This window comes from Numenius arquata, unplaced genomic scaffold (assembly GCF_964106895.1).
Source record: "Numenius arquata unplaced genomic scaffold, bNumArq3.hap1.1 HAP1_SCAFFOLD_111, whole genome shotgun sequence".
In the NCBI taxonomy this organism is placed as follows: domain Eukaryota; kingdom Metazoa; phylum Chordata; class Aves; order Charadriiformes; family Scolopacidae; genus Numenius; species Numenius arquata.
In genome coordinates, this window is record NW_027414393.1 from 131923 (window position 1) to 146841 (window position 14919).

General features: G+C 53.1%; 1 protein-coding gene across 1 annotated transcript; it reads right to left on the reverse strand.

The window, feature by feature from the left end:
* Positions 1–12911: 12911 nt before the first annotated feature.
* Positions 12912–13937, reverse strand: LOC141477955 (olfactory receptor 14J1-like). The gene has a single exon (XM_074167112.1). It carries the CDS (start codon positions 13869–13871, stop codon positions 12912–12914), a length of 960 nt encoding a protein of 319 aa, XP_074023213.1. The 5' UTR covers positions 13872–13937.
* Positions 13938–14919: the final 982 nt, after the last annotated feature.

Consider the following 14919-nt stretch of genomic DNA (forward strand, 5'->3'; position numbering starts at 1 on the left):
CTCGAATGGGAAACCCCAGTCACCCTGGAATTCTGGAAGTGATCATGGACTGAAGGCAAGGATTTCTAATGTCACCAGAGGAGGAGGTGACACACGTGGAAGAGACTCCACTCTATGAAATACTACCAGAAAGTGAGATGTGCCCTCTTCACTGATGGGTCCTGCCAGATTGTGGGAAATGTGGAAAGGAGAAGGCGGCCTTGTGGAGTCCTACACAACAAGTTGCAGAAGCCACTGAAGGACAAGGTGAATGGAGCTGGTTTGCAGAGGTGAAAGCCATTGAACTGGCCCTAGCCATTGCCGGAAGAGAGAAATGGCCAGTACTTTGTCTCTACACCCATTCATGGATGGTGGCAAATGCTCTGTGGGGGTGGTTACGGCAGTGGAAGCAGAGCAACCGGCAGCGCAGAGGCGAACCCATCTGGGCTGCTGAACTGTGGCAAGATATTGCTGCCCGGGTAGAGAATCTGGTTGTGAAAGTACGTCACATAGATGCCCATGTACCCAAGAGCCAGGCCACTGAGGAACATCAGAACAACCAGCAGGTGGATCGAGCTGCTAAGATTGAAGTGGCTCAGGTGGATCCGGACTGGCAACATCAGGGTGAATTATTCATAGCTCGGTGGGCCCATGACACCTCAGGCCATCAAGGAAGAGATGCCACATATAGATGGGCTCGTGACTGAGGGGTGGATTTGACCATGGACACTATTGCACAGGTCATCCATGAACGTGAGACGTGCTGCAATCAAACAAGCCAAGCGGTTAAAACCTCTCTGGTGTGGAGGACGATGGCTGAAATATAAATCTGGGGAGGCCTGGCAGATCGATTCTATCACACTCCCACAAACCCGTCAAGGGAAGCGCCATGTGCCCACAATGGTGGAAACAACCACCGGATGGCTGGAAACATACCCTGTGCCCCACGCCACCGCCCAGAACGCCATCCTGGGCCTTGAAAAGCAAGTCCTGTGGCGACATGGCACCCCAGAGAGAATTGAGTCGGACAATGGGGCTCATTTCCAAAACAGCCTCATTGACACCTGGACCAAAGAGCACGGCATTGAATGGGTCTATCACATCCCCCACCACGCACCAGCCTCTGGGAAGGTCGAAGGGTACAATGGGCTGTTAAAAATGAAACTGAGAGAAATGTGTGGTGGGACTTTAAAAAATCAGGATTCACATATAGCAAAGGCCACCTGGCTAGTTAACACCAGGGGAGCTGGTTAACATCAGCAGCTACAGCTACAAAACTTTCTCCCTGATCCTGGCACCAGCCATTCCCAAGGATGTCATGGCCTTTAGGGGGTGTCGTGGTTTTGGCTGAATTTACCAAAACCGGACCGGCAGATGGCCCTTCCCCCCCCTTCCCCCCCAAAAAGAGGAGAGAGGAGGAGAAAGAGATAAGGAGATTCAGAAGTTTAGAATGAACTAAACTACTTTAATGAAAAATTAATATTAAAATAAAAATAAAGAAGAAAATAATGAAATAGATACAATATATACAAAACCGTATCAAGCTCCCAGGATGTCAGTCACATCACCGGCAGGCACTGGGGAAGTCCCAGACTGGACTCAGTGACGAATGGGAACTGCATTCCAGCTCTGGAGTCAGGAACACACGGATCGGGATCAAAGGCAGATGAACAGACAGAGTCCTCTCTGGACGTCGGCCATCGCAGGAAGGGGCTGACCCTTTGATCCCTCAGCCTTTATACTGAGCATGGGGCAGATGGGATGGAATACCCCAGTTGGTCAGGTTTGGGTCACCTGTCCTGTCCACTCCTCCCCACTGATGTGACCCCTCTACGTTTTTTCCGTTTCCGACCCTCTAAGGGGGCAAATAACGAAATTGCCTGACCTTGGTTGTTATAACAATAAGTATAAGCAAAGGCCTCCCTGCGTACCATTCCTTGGCATGGAGCACAAACATTGGGCTTATCACTCTGAGAACGAGCAGTTTTCTCCACAATATGCCGTTAATTTCAGAGAGTTAGAGGAGGCCTAGCTAGGATGTAAAGTTACAGAACAGAAAATTGGTTCGGTTTTACTTCAAACCGGGACAGGGGGTTAGTTGAGATTTTGCACCCACAGCTCCCCGCCTGCACCCACGGGCCCCAGGGCACCCCTTCACCAGCTCCCTCTCCCCAAAGCCCCCCGCAGCCTCCCCCGCAGCCTGCGCTGCGCACTCCACGGGTCGCCCCGAGTCGGGGACAGGGCCACTACCAGCAGCAGGAATGGCAGCAGGGAAAGGAGGGCTTTGCCCTGGGCTTCGTCTCTGCTCATGGCCCAGGGGAAAACCAGGCAGGAGGAGAAGCAAAGCCCTGAGTGTGGGGACTTGAAAGGTTCAAGATTTTGCCTCTTGCGTCGCTGTGGCCTGATCCCGGCTCGTGCCCCGTGAGTCCCTTCCCTTTCCCTCCAGCAGGAAGGGGAGCAGAAGGTTTCCTGCTGCTTTGACGGCATCACGGCAGGGGTGGGTCACCTCAGAGCTCAGGCTTCTGCTGGGGACCCCGTTGCTGCTGGGGACACCGCTCTCCAGCAGCCCATGAACCCCGCTGCTGCCCAGTGCCGTCCCCTGCGTCAGAGGGACCCCTCTGTGCACAGGGACCCCCTGCCCCCGGGGCGGCCGTGCCAGCACCCCCAGCCCCCTCCAGCCCCGGGAACCCCCAGCGAGTGGAAACCACAGCTCTGCAAACGCCGCGGGTGCCCAAGGAAACACAGAGAGAGCTTGGGTCTGAAAAACATACATACAACTCTTTATGAACAACAAAACAACTTTCAACAACTGTTTACAACACAACAACAACAACTCTGTAAAACTATTAACAAAAAAAAAAAAAACCCAACCCTGTAAAACTATTAACAAAACACTAACTCTCTAGAACTATTTACAGCACTTCCTCTTCATCACTCCTCTTCCTCGCCGTCGGTCCCCACAGCTCTGCTGGCCCTGGAAGCAAAGCAAGTGGCAGGGCCGTTTGGCTAACGAGCCGCGCCTGGCCCAGCAGAGCTGGGGCTTCCCGAGCCAGCTCAGCGGCAGCAGCTGCTTGGGCTGGGGCTTGCCCCTGATGGGCATTCGATGGCCACAGCCCTGGGACACGCTGGGGAGAGCGGGACTCTGCCGCCAGCACTGAGCCCCGGCTGGGCTCCGGCTTAGACTTGGGTGTCCCGGCCCCGAGAACCCGCTCCCGTCCCAAAGCGGACAGGGGCTCAGGGCAGCGCGGTGGGGGCGGTTGTGCCGCCAGGACGAGGGCACCGGGAGCCCTGTCCCTGCAGCGGGGACCCCCCAGCCCCAGCCCGGTGGCAGGAGACCCTCCCTCCCTGCGGGCAGTGGGTGGGGAGCACGTGCCTGTGCTGCTGGAGACGGGTCTACATCCATTGCCTCCTCCTCCTCATCCACCTCCATCTGCTCCTGCTCATCCTCATCGATCTCCATTGCCAGCTCCAGGTCGATCCACTCTTTTACACTTTGGGCAGCTGCCTCTGCAGACTCAAGGGCAACTTGGCACATCCTAAGCCCAAATGCAAGCAGAAAAGTGCATTGGTCCTGCCCTGGCCAGCCAAGAGGACCCGTGGAAGAGGGGTCTCGCCACCCGGGGAGAGCCGTGGGGTGATGGGACCCCTGGGCACGTCCCCAGTAGGAGCTGGCTGGACCTGGGCGACTCCTTAGCCACCAGCACCCACCAGCAGTCGAGGGCCACTGCTTGCAGCTGCAGGCTCCTCATCTTCTTCTCCTTCCTGAGTTTGGGGTGTGTCAAGGTCTTCTGGATCTGCCGGAGCAGAGAGGAGAGGGGTGAGCGGCCCTGCTCCCTGCCCCGTGGGGCCCGGGCACAGACCCCGGCCCCACAGGCGCAGACCCCGGCCCCGCGCCTGCCTGGGTTCCCAGAAGCTCCTTACTCTGTGCAGCCGCCCTTTGGGCTCGGCGCTGCTCTGGGGGCAGGGCTCGGCTCCCCCGGCTCCAGCCTGGAAAGGGGCAGAGGAGGCACCGGCTCAGGCTCCGGGCAGCACCCGGCTGCTCCCGGCGAGCATCCCTGCGGCACCAGCCCGGGGCGCCCTGGGCTCCCCCGGGGACGTGTCCCCACACACGGGGCTGCTCCATCCCAGCAGGGCACGAGCAGCCCAGGAGGGCTTCTGCCAGCCCCTGGCCTTGCAGGGCTGGGGGCAGAGGGCGAGCCCAGCTCCCGGCCCCCCGCGCTGCCCAGAGCGGGGTCCCCGCCCCATCCCACCCCATCCCTGCGGAGCCTTCTCCATCCTGCCTGGGCACTGGGGGGTGCCCACCTCCGTGGAGCGGGGCCGTACCTCTGCCAGCACAAGCGACCTCTTCCTGAGGGCCTTCATGATTCCCAGAGTGCAAAAGAGAGGGAGGAAGGTGGTTTTGGGAGCGGGAAGGGAAGGGCTGGGTCGTTGGTCCAAGGCACCGGGAGCAGGGCAGAAGGGCTGTGGGGCGCAGGGCAGAAGGCTGCGTCGTGCCCGTCACCAGGCACTGGCAGTTGCAGATGGAACACGGGCCATGGCAACGGGATGCGCAGCGGGGATGGGGACGAGCCCCCTTAACGGGGGGGCAGCTTAATACGTACACCCCCCCAAAGTTAATAATCCCAACACATTTCGCTTCCTTCCTGTCCTAAGCACTTCTCCCCAACCATCCCATCACTGATCAAGTGGGTTTTGCCCAGAGCCTTGCAGACTGTCTGTGGGACGCCGGGGCAAGTGATGCCCGTCCTTCCCAAAGAGGTCTGGATGTATGGAAATGCCACGGGAAAACCCAGCCCCTCCTCACGGACAAGTGCCAGCCCAGTCTCCAGGCGGCACCTGCCAGGCCTTTGAGCCACCCACCCCTCACCATTCTCCATTCCTTACGTCTCATCACACGGCAGCTCTTACGGGTCAGGAGGTGACCAGCCAGAACAAAGACCCAGCTTTTGTCTCATGGAGAAAGCTGGAGGGGCTGCTCCAGCTCTGTTCAGCCTGGGCTTTGGCGGTCTCTGTGCTGAGATCCTTTCTCCAGGGCTCTTTCTCCTCAGACCAAGAAGCCCTGCACCAACCCTTGCTCTCGCCGCTGCGGGGAGGGACAGTGGCGACTCCCCCTGGGGACCGCTCTGCCACGTGTCCTTTGGGTCCCCTCGGTCCAGAGCGGGGAGGCAGGTCTATTGTGGAGGCCCAGGATGGTGCAGGGGAGCAGGTTCCAGCAGCCGGTGCCAGGGCTCACCCAAAGGGAGCTGCAGCAGGGAATGGGAAAAAACGGGGCGGGAGGAGATGTCCCTGAATCAGGGCCCTTCACCCACTGCGTAAAATCCAACCAACCCGCTCAGTCGAGAAATCTGTCTTTATTTCAGTTCTCCAGCTAACCCAGTTTTCTCAATTGAATTTAACCGTTTCCCCAGACTAATTACATATTGTTGTAAATAATTGTCACCTAATTGTGTAAGATCTCTGGCATACTGCAATTGCTAGGGTCTTCCACACAGAATTTCAAAAGGGCTGATTCCTTCCTTGGACCTTGCCTTGGTTCGGATCCTTAGCAAGGCCAAAGGAAGGGCCTGATCCCAGTGCAAATTAACCTCCTGGCAAAGTTTAGCCAGTTGTTGTTTTATCAGATGGTTTGTTTTCTCCCCCTGGCCGCTGGCCTGTGGGTGGTATGGAGTATGTAAGTGCCAATCCGTTCCTAAAATGTTACTGACTTCTTTGACCACCTTAGTTGCCAAGCCACTTTCCATGATATTTGAAAAGTCGTGGCGGTCAGGTGAAGTCCCTGTGGACTGGAAGAGAGGAAACATCACACCCATTTTTAAAAAGGGTAGAAAGGAGGACCCTGGGAACTACCGACCTGTCAGCCTCACCTCCGTGCCTGGGAAGATCATGGAACAGATCCTTCTAGATGCCATGCTTGGGCACACGGAGGACACGGAGATGATTCAAGATAGCCAGCACGGCTTTACTAGGGGCAGGTCCTGCCTGCCTAACCTAGTGGCCTTCTATGATAGAGTGACTAGGTCAGTAGATAAGGGACAATCTATGGACGTGATCTATCTGGACTTCAGTAAGGCCTTTGACACGGTCCCTCACAACATCCTGCTTGCCAAATTGGAGGGATACAGATTTGATGGGTGGACTGTTCAGTGGATAAGGAATTGGCTGGATGGTCGCACCCAGAGGGTGGTACTCAATGGCTTGAATTCCAGAGGGAGAGCAGTGACAAGTGGTGTCCCTCAAGGGTCCGTGCTGGGACCAGTACTGTTTAACATTTTTAAGGGAAGGCAACTCAGGAGGAGTACAGAGATCTTGTTAGGTTACACAGAGAAAAAATTAGGAAGGCAAAAGCCCAGCTGGAACTTAACCTGGCCATTAATATAAGGGACAACAAAAAAAGTTTTTATAAATACGTCAATAAAAAGAGAGTCAGGGAGAATCTCCATCCCTTCCTGGATGCGGGGGGAAACATTGCGACCAAGGACGAGGAGAAGGCTGAGCTACTTAATGCCTTCTTTGCCTCCGTCTTCAATAGTCGGACCAGCTACCCCCAGGGTGTACAGCCTCCTGGGCTGGAAGATAAGGATGGAGAGCAGAACAACCCCCCCGTAATCCAGGAGGAAGTAGTTAAGGATTTGCTTATGCACCTGGACATGCATAAGTCCATGGGGCCGGATGGGATTCACCCAAGGGTACTCAGGGAGCTGGCGGGAGAGCTCACCAAGCCTCTCTCCATTATCTATCCACAATCCTGGTCAACAGGAGAGGTACCATATGACTGGAGGGTGGCCAATGTGACGCCCATCTACAAGAAGGGCCAGAAGGAGGATCCGGGAAACTATAGGCCTTTCAGTCTAACCTCGGTACCAGGAAAGATCAAGCGTGTCCAGAGGAGAGCCACCAAGCTGGTGAGGGGTCTGGAGAACAAGTCATACGAGGAGAGGCTGAGGGACCTGGGCATGTTTAGTTTGGAGAAGAGGAGGCTGAGGGGAGACCTCATTGCCCTCTACAACTCTCTGAAAGGAGGGTGTAGAGAGGTGGGTGTTGGCCTCTTCTCCCAAGGGAATAATGGCAGGAGCAGAGGAAATGGTCTGAAGTTGCGGCAGGGGAGGTTTAGATTAGATATTAGGAAAAATTACTTGAGTGAGAGAGTGGTCAGGCCCTGGAACGGCCTGCCCAGGGAGGTGGTGGAGTCACCATTCCTGGAGGAATTTAAGAAATGTGTAGACATGGCACTTCAGGGCATGCTCTAGTGCCCGAGATTGTTGGTTTCTGTCTGTTTGATGGTGGGGTGAGGTGTGGTTGTGGGCATTTGGTTTGGTTTGGTTTTGGTGTTTGGTGTTCTGGGATTTTTTTTAGTTGTTGTTGTTGTTGTTGTTGTTGTTGTTGTTGTTGTTTGGACTCGATGATCTCAAAGGTCCCACGCAACCAAAAATATTCTGTGATTCTGTGACCCGCTTGGTGGATGAGGGAAAGGGTGTGGATGTTGTTTCCCTGGACTTTAGTAAAGCCTTTGACACTGTTTCCCACAGAGTTCTCCTGGACACAGTGAATGCTCATGGCTTGAGTGGGCGTGCTCTTCCCTGGGTAAAAAACTGGCTGGAGGGCCGGGCCCAGAGAGTGGTGGTGAATGGAGTTCAATCCAGTTGGCGGCTGGTCATTAGTGGTGTCCCCCAGGGCTCGGTGCTGGGGCCGGTTCCTTTTAATATATTTATCAATGACCTGAATGAGAGGATCGAGTACACCTTCAGTAAGTTTCCAGATGACACGGAGTGGGGTGGAGTTTTGACCTGCTTGAGGTTAGGCTGGCCCTACAGGGGGATCTGGACAGGCTGGATCGATGGGCTGAGGCCAACAGGATGAGATTGAACAAGGCCAAGTGCCAGGTCCTGCCCTTGAATCACAACAACCCCATGCAGCGCTACGGGCTGGGGAGGAGCAGCTGGAGCTGCCCGGCAGAAAAGCACCGGGGATGTCAGTCGACAGTGGCTGAATATGAGCCAGCAGAGCGTCCAGGTGGCCACAAAGGTCAACAGCATCCTGACCTGTATCAGGAACAGCGTGGCCAGCAGGAGCAGGGAAGTGATGGTCTCTCCTGTACTTGACACGGCTGAGGTTGCACCTCGAGTGCTGTGTTCAGGTTTTGGCTCCTCACTATAAGAAAGTGCTGAAGCGTGTCCAGAGGAGGGCAAGGAAGCTGGTGAGGGGTCTGGAGAACAAGTGTCATGAGGAGCAGCTGAGGGAACTAGGGTTGTTCAGCCTGGAGAAAAGGAGGCTGAGGGGAGACATTCTTGCTCTCTAGAACAACCTAAAGGAGGTTATAGCAAGGTGGGTGTGTGTCTCTTGTCCCAAGTAACAAGTTTATAGGGTGAGAGGAAATGGCTGGCAGTTTCTCCAGGGCAGATGTAGATTGGATATGAGGAAAAACTTCTTCACTGAAAACTTTCTCAAGCGCTGGAACAGGCTGCCCAGGGAAGTGGCTGAGACACCATCCCTGGAGGTGTTTATAAGATGTGTAGATGGGGCACATAGGGATGTAGTTTAGGTGTGGACATGGGAGTGTGAGGGACTCAATGACCGTAAAGGTCCTTTCCATCCTAAATGATTCTATGAGTCTACGATTTGTTTGAATCTTGGGACTTTGTTTCATCCTCGCCCCTTCTTTGGGAGGCCAGGAGGTGTCACAGAATTTTCCTGCCCTGGGCACTGCTCACCCCCACATCCCACTGCCCCCAGGAAGAGCCCTGAGCCACAAGTGAGGGGCAGGATCTGCCTTGCCAGGGCCTGGGGGTGAGGGCTTGGCCTTTCTGCTTCCTCAGACAAAGCCAGGCTTTCCTCAGCATTACAGCCACCTGCACTCTGCCTTTGCCTACCTGCAATCACAGCCTCCAATTATCTGCTCTAACGAGTCCCCAGGGAGCCTTTGTCAGTAACTGCCCTCAGTGGGGCTCCTTAAGGCTTCCAGGAAGTTTGGGTTGTGCTTCTCATTTCTTGAGCACTTTCTTCAATCTTCTCTCAGTATCTGAGGTTCATGGACTCAGCAGCAAATACCCCATGGGCCTCCTTGGAAACAGAAAGCCTTAACAAGGAATTTATCTCTTTGCAATTTCCTTCAAGACTAGTACAGCTACTTGGGGAGGTTTTGTGGTGTAGTTAATGACAATTTTTTCAAAGTGCATCTAATGAAAATGCTTTCTTGATTGTAAAGGATGTATTTTATGAGTGTTCAGTTTACAGAGGAGGTGATGGAAGCATTCTCCAAGGGATACTGAGGCCGAGTGTCTCCTCAGGAGGTCTGGCCAGGTCAGGAAAAGCAGTCCCGTGATGTCCATCCCTGTATGGACAGCTTTGCTCCTCACCTCCCCAACCCCACCAGGTCTGACCTCGCCCACCTGGGACTGACATCACTGTTCCTTGCATCAGACTTCTCCACTCCAGTCTGGATGTGACAGCTCCATTGCACCATCTCCCACCTGCTCTCCTCAGAGACCTGGCTGCTCACAGCCACAGGGGAATTCTGCCTGTTCTTCAGAAAAGAAAAGTAAAGCACAGTCAGTTCTCATAAACAAGAAAACACTGTGTAATCATACGCAAAGTACAAACTGCCTCTAATGAGGTTGCCTTTCTACAAGGGATAATCTTAGGAGAAATAGTTGAGGTAGGTAGATACACAAAGATAGATATAAACATAATGAAAGAGCTGGCTGAGGAGACAATGAGACTACTGAGAGCCAGGCAAGGTTTTACTCCCTGAGGGTGAAAGAGCAGCAGAGGCGAGAGGTACCTGGATGAACAAAGAGTAAAGGGAGGAGAAAACTGGAGAATGATGGAGAGGGCCTTTTCCTAGACAGTCTGCATCTGAAAAGACGACTTTGCAAATGACCATTGTATCAGGACAAGTGTAAGTATAGGAAAGATTAGAGAAACAAAATACACCATATAACAGACAAAATAGTTGTAGTGAAGTCACAAGGGAAGACTGAGATTTCTTTGGAATATCACCCCTGGAAGGTGACAGGCTTGGCAGAGCTCTCTTGTGAGTGAGGACAAGCCAATGTTGCCCCCACCTTTGAAAGAGGCCCAGCCCAGGGACCCACAGGCTGTACAAGCTCCCTGGGGTGATTAGTGTGCCATCAATTAGAGTCCTCTTGGGTGACATTTCTGGGCACTGGAAAGAGAAGAATGTGTCCAAAAGCAGTCAGCATGGACTTTCCAAGGGTAAATCAAGCCTCAGTGAGGAAGTGGTGACAGCAGGGAAAGCTCTCAGGTTTCCCGTGTCCATGGAAGTCGGTCAGATGTTGGTACAGTCAGACCAGCTGCATGTTTCTTGTCCTGCTCCAGGCAGGGTTGCTCAGATGCAGGGCTACTTGACAGGTATCTCCAAACAGCCCAGATCATTTCCTTTGCTTAACCGTTCATTCCCATTGCACTATTTTCCCACGTCTCAAGTCCCACTCTTTAACCAACTTCATCCTCTCCCTTGCAAAAAGTCAACCCCTTTTCACCATTTCCCCACTGGCGCTGCCTTTCCTCACTTTGCTCCCACCTTTGGTGTTTCTGAGATGGTATCCCAGTGCTTTCTACTTTGATTAGCAACTCCATTACACCAGTACTGTCTTCTTATCTGTAGTGTCCTGCAGCTTCTGAAACGATGCTCTTGCTAGAGGCACCCTGACTCAGGATGAACATCAGCACGTGTACTTCCAATGCTTGACTGCTGGAGCTTATTTCAAGAGGGACCTTGACCCACCTGGGGATTTGGCCATCAGGAACCTGAATGTTTAGAAGAAAGAGGTGCACAACAACTCCATGCAGCAGCACGGGCAGTGACCACACCAGCTAAGGGGCGCCCTGAGGAGAAGGGCTTTTGGGTCATGATGGCTGCCATGATGAGCCATTTGAAATGATTTGCATTTCAAAAGGAAAATGGAGAGACTGGAGAGGGTCCAGAGGAGGTCTGACAAGATGGTGAAGTCCCTAAAGCTTGAGCTGTGAGGAGAGTCTGAGGGAACTGGGCGTCTCTACCCTGCAGAAGGGGAGGATTGGGGTGACCTGTGTAAAAGCCTACACCTACCTGGAGAGGTGACAGACCCAAGGTCTCTTCTGCAGTGGTGAATGGATATGACAGAGGCAACAGCCACAAACTGCCTCTTGGGATCTTTTGACAGAGCATTAAGAAAAATAAAATGGACTGGGAGGAGCATTGCTGTGATGTCTGCCTGTCCTGGTTCCGGCAGGGATAGGGTTAATTCTCCCCAGGCTCTGTCAGGGACACAGCTATTCCATCCCAGGAGAGCCATGGCCAGTCTGTAGCCAGGAGCTGGCCAGGGGAGGGGGCAGGAAGTCACCACTTGGGAGCAGGATGGGGAGTCCTGGGTCCAATGGGTGAGTGGTGGTACCGTAATGGTGTTTGTACATTCCTCTGTCAGTGTTATGGCTGTTGTTTTCCTGTTCCCTTTGCTGTTCTGTTAAGCTGCCTTTGTCTCATCGTACAAGTTTTGCCTTTTTCTTCCGATTCTCCCCTCATGGCCAGGGGGGTGCTGGGCGGCCCAAGAGAGTGGCTGAGGCTAAACCACGACAGTCCTTTTCGGCAATCGATGTTGCACACGAAGGGTTGAGATAACGACAGATCTGACCAGAGCGTGCTAAAATGAATTTGTTATATACATTTATTGTATTAGTTAAATAGTCGCTGGGCACCATGTTGTTTTGGTTGTTCTCCTTTACTTGCTTTGTGCTCTCTCTACAGGGCATAAAGATATTTCTGACACAGTTGTTGTGCTGATTTCTATGTTGGTCAGTACAAAACTAGTAATGTCCTTTATTTCCTGTAGTGCCCTGCAACTGCTCTTGCTGTTATCTTGTGCTGATGGATCACCACAACCACTGTGAGCTGTCTGCACGCAAACATTAAGAACGGACCAAATGGAGCTTCAGTCCACAGGGACTTTGGGAAACTCTGGGATTCAGCCAGCAGCAAACTCCGAAGTTTTACAAGGAGGAGTCACCAGTCCTGCATCAGAGGGAAGATAAACCTCGTATATCAGGACCTGAAAGGACCTGAAAGGATGAGCAGTGACCCTGAGAAGAAGACCTAGGCATTATGAGGGACACCATATGAGCCAGTGGTTCATGCTCACCATGAGCAAGGCCAGCTGCAAAGGGGGATTTATTAGGAGGAGCATGGTCATCCCCCAGCATCTTAAATTTTCATACCCCTCCAGTGAGCTGTGTTGTGGCCACACCTGGACACGTGTGTGTCCCCCTCTGTGGGAATTCCTGCTGTAGAGAGGTGGGGAGGAAGTGGAGAGTGTCTGGAGGAGGTGGGCCCTTTTCCACTACTCATGGCCCCAAAACCCATCTCTGCCAACTTTTTCCATCTCAACACAACACCAGGAACATGCTGACCCAGGAGAACCAGGATGCTCTCCAGACCGCTCCAGAGTCCCTTCCCAGAGGATGGATGTCCTTAATACAACCTGCGTGAAAAGCCTGGGCACATCCCTCAGTTCCACTCACCATCTTACCTGTCAGCAAACACCAACTGGTGACTCCAAAATCCAGTTCTACATCTCTAAAATGTCACAGACACTAAGCTTTTCATTCCTGAACTGATGGAGGAAGAGGAAGTTCAGGGGTGCAGTTCTCAGGCCTGTTTGGAGAAGGAGCCTGGTATGAAAGCACTGCACTGAAAGGGATCCCATTTTATTACAGAGATGCTATGAAAGATGCCAGCTCGGAGCCACTATTAAATTAAATTTTATAAGGGAACCAGGTGACATCAAGCAGGTACATGGTCTCAGGTGCAGTGACACAAATGAAACCTTTGTGTAGAAACATAAAAACCATGAATGACAATAAAGATAATGTTTAAAAATTCAACACCAACCAACAAACAAAACACACAAAAACCCAGATGGAATCAGATAGTGTGGGAGTCATTTGTGGAAAGAAGTGGTAAATGTCTCCCTCTTGAAAAATATCCATGAAATCAGATTCCTAATGACCTCCTTCAGCTCCTGGTTCCTCATGCTGTAGATGAGGGGGTTCACTGCCGGAGAAAACACTGAGTACAGAACAGCCACCAGTAGGTCTAGAAATGTGGAGGAGATGGAGGGGGGCTTCAGGTGGGAAAACACTGCAGTGCTGACAAAGAGGGAGACCACGGCCAGGTGAGGGAGGCACGTGGAAAAGGCTTTGTGCCGTCCCTGCTCAGAGGGGATCCTCAGCACGGCCCTGAAGATCTGCACATAGGACACCACAACGGAAACGAAACACCCAAATGCTAAACAGGCACTGACCACAAGAAGCCCAACTTCCCTGAGGTAGGAGTGTGAGCAGGAGAGCTTGAGGATCTGGGGGATTTCACAGAAGAACTGGTCCAGGACATTGCCCTGGCAGAGGGGTAGGGAAAATGTATTGGCCGTGTGCAGGAGAGCATTGAGAAACCCACTGCCCCAGGCAGCTGCTGCCATGTGGACACAAGCTCTGCTGCCCAGGAGGGTCCCGTAGTGCAGGGGTTGGCAGATGGCAACGTAGCGATCGTAGGACATGACGGTGAGAAGACAGTACTCTGCTGTGATAAAGAAGAGAAAGAAGAAGAGCTGTGCAGCACATCCCCAGTAGGAGATGGCCCTGGTGTCAAACAGGGAATTGGCCATGGCTTTGGGGACAGTGGTGGAGATGGATCCCAGGTCAAGAACGGAGAGGTTGAGGAGGAAGAAGTACATGGGGGTGTGGAGGCGGTGGTCACAGGCGATGGCAGTGATGATAAGTGCGTTTCCCAGGAGGGCAGCCGGGTAGATGCCCAGGAAGAGCCCGAAGTGCAAGAGCTGCAGCTCCCGTGTGTCTGCGAATGCCAGGAGGAGGAACTGGGTGATGGAGCTGCTGTTGGACATTATCTTCCCCTAGGCTTAGAGACCTGTCCATGGAAGGAAAGACAGTGAGAAGTTAGGGCAGACTTCTCTCAAAACAGCCTCTTCAATCACTCTTTGAGACCCAGCCAACTGCCTCTCCCCTTTTGGGAATGTATTTGTCGCATCCTTTTTGCACACACTGGTTGGAGCTGGCTGATGATCCATCAGGGAGGTGTTAGCTCTGCAGGATCCAGTCCTGTCCTACAGCAATAGTTAAATAGGAACTGGGGCGATCTCAGATTAAATCCATTCATGGCATCAAAGGGCTTTTCAGCCTTGTCATTCCCAATTCACCCGACTGCAGAACAGAGCTGAGGGCACTTTATTTCTCTGTTTGTTCTGTTCTAATTTCCCACCACACCTGAGGAGTGTCTTTAAGACAGAAACCCTTGGCATTTCTGCTGCACACTATGTAAAACCTTGTGGGTCTTAAGAGCCAAAGGGCTGTCCCTCAGTACAGAGTGGGGACAGCCCGTCTATCCATCAGTATTGTTCCCAACCCCCCACCCCATCTCGCAGGACCCGAGGAGGATCTCAGCTCTCCCCTCCCAGCCAGCGACACACAGGGCTCATTGCAGCTGCCTACATTCAGCCCTCCAGCAGGACTGACATGGCCTTGCCACTGTCAGGTCTATTCCGTGGGGCTCCTAAAAACCACAGAGATGTAAAGGGAGAGCTGTGCCCTTCTGGAGGGCAGCGTGGCACCCAACAGGGCACTGCAAGGGGATGTTGACTTGAGTTGACTCAAGTCAACTGTCCTATAGATGGAATATCCTGATGTGAGCGTCGGCTTACACTCACCCAACACATTGCAGTCACGAGAGCCTGAAAGATTAAGGTCATTGGGATGCTTTTCATCCATGGACACACCAGTGTCTGAGCTTCACTTGAATCCTCACCCCCCCACCACAGCCAAAAGAAGGGGAGGAACAAGGGCAGCAGGGACAAGAGGGGAACACGCCAAAGTTCTCCTGCCAAGAGAGTCGGGACAGGGAGACACAGTCAGACACGCGAGCATTTCTCCTCTTTG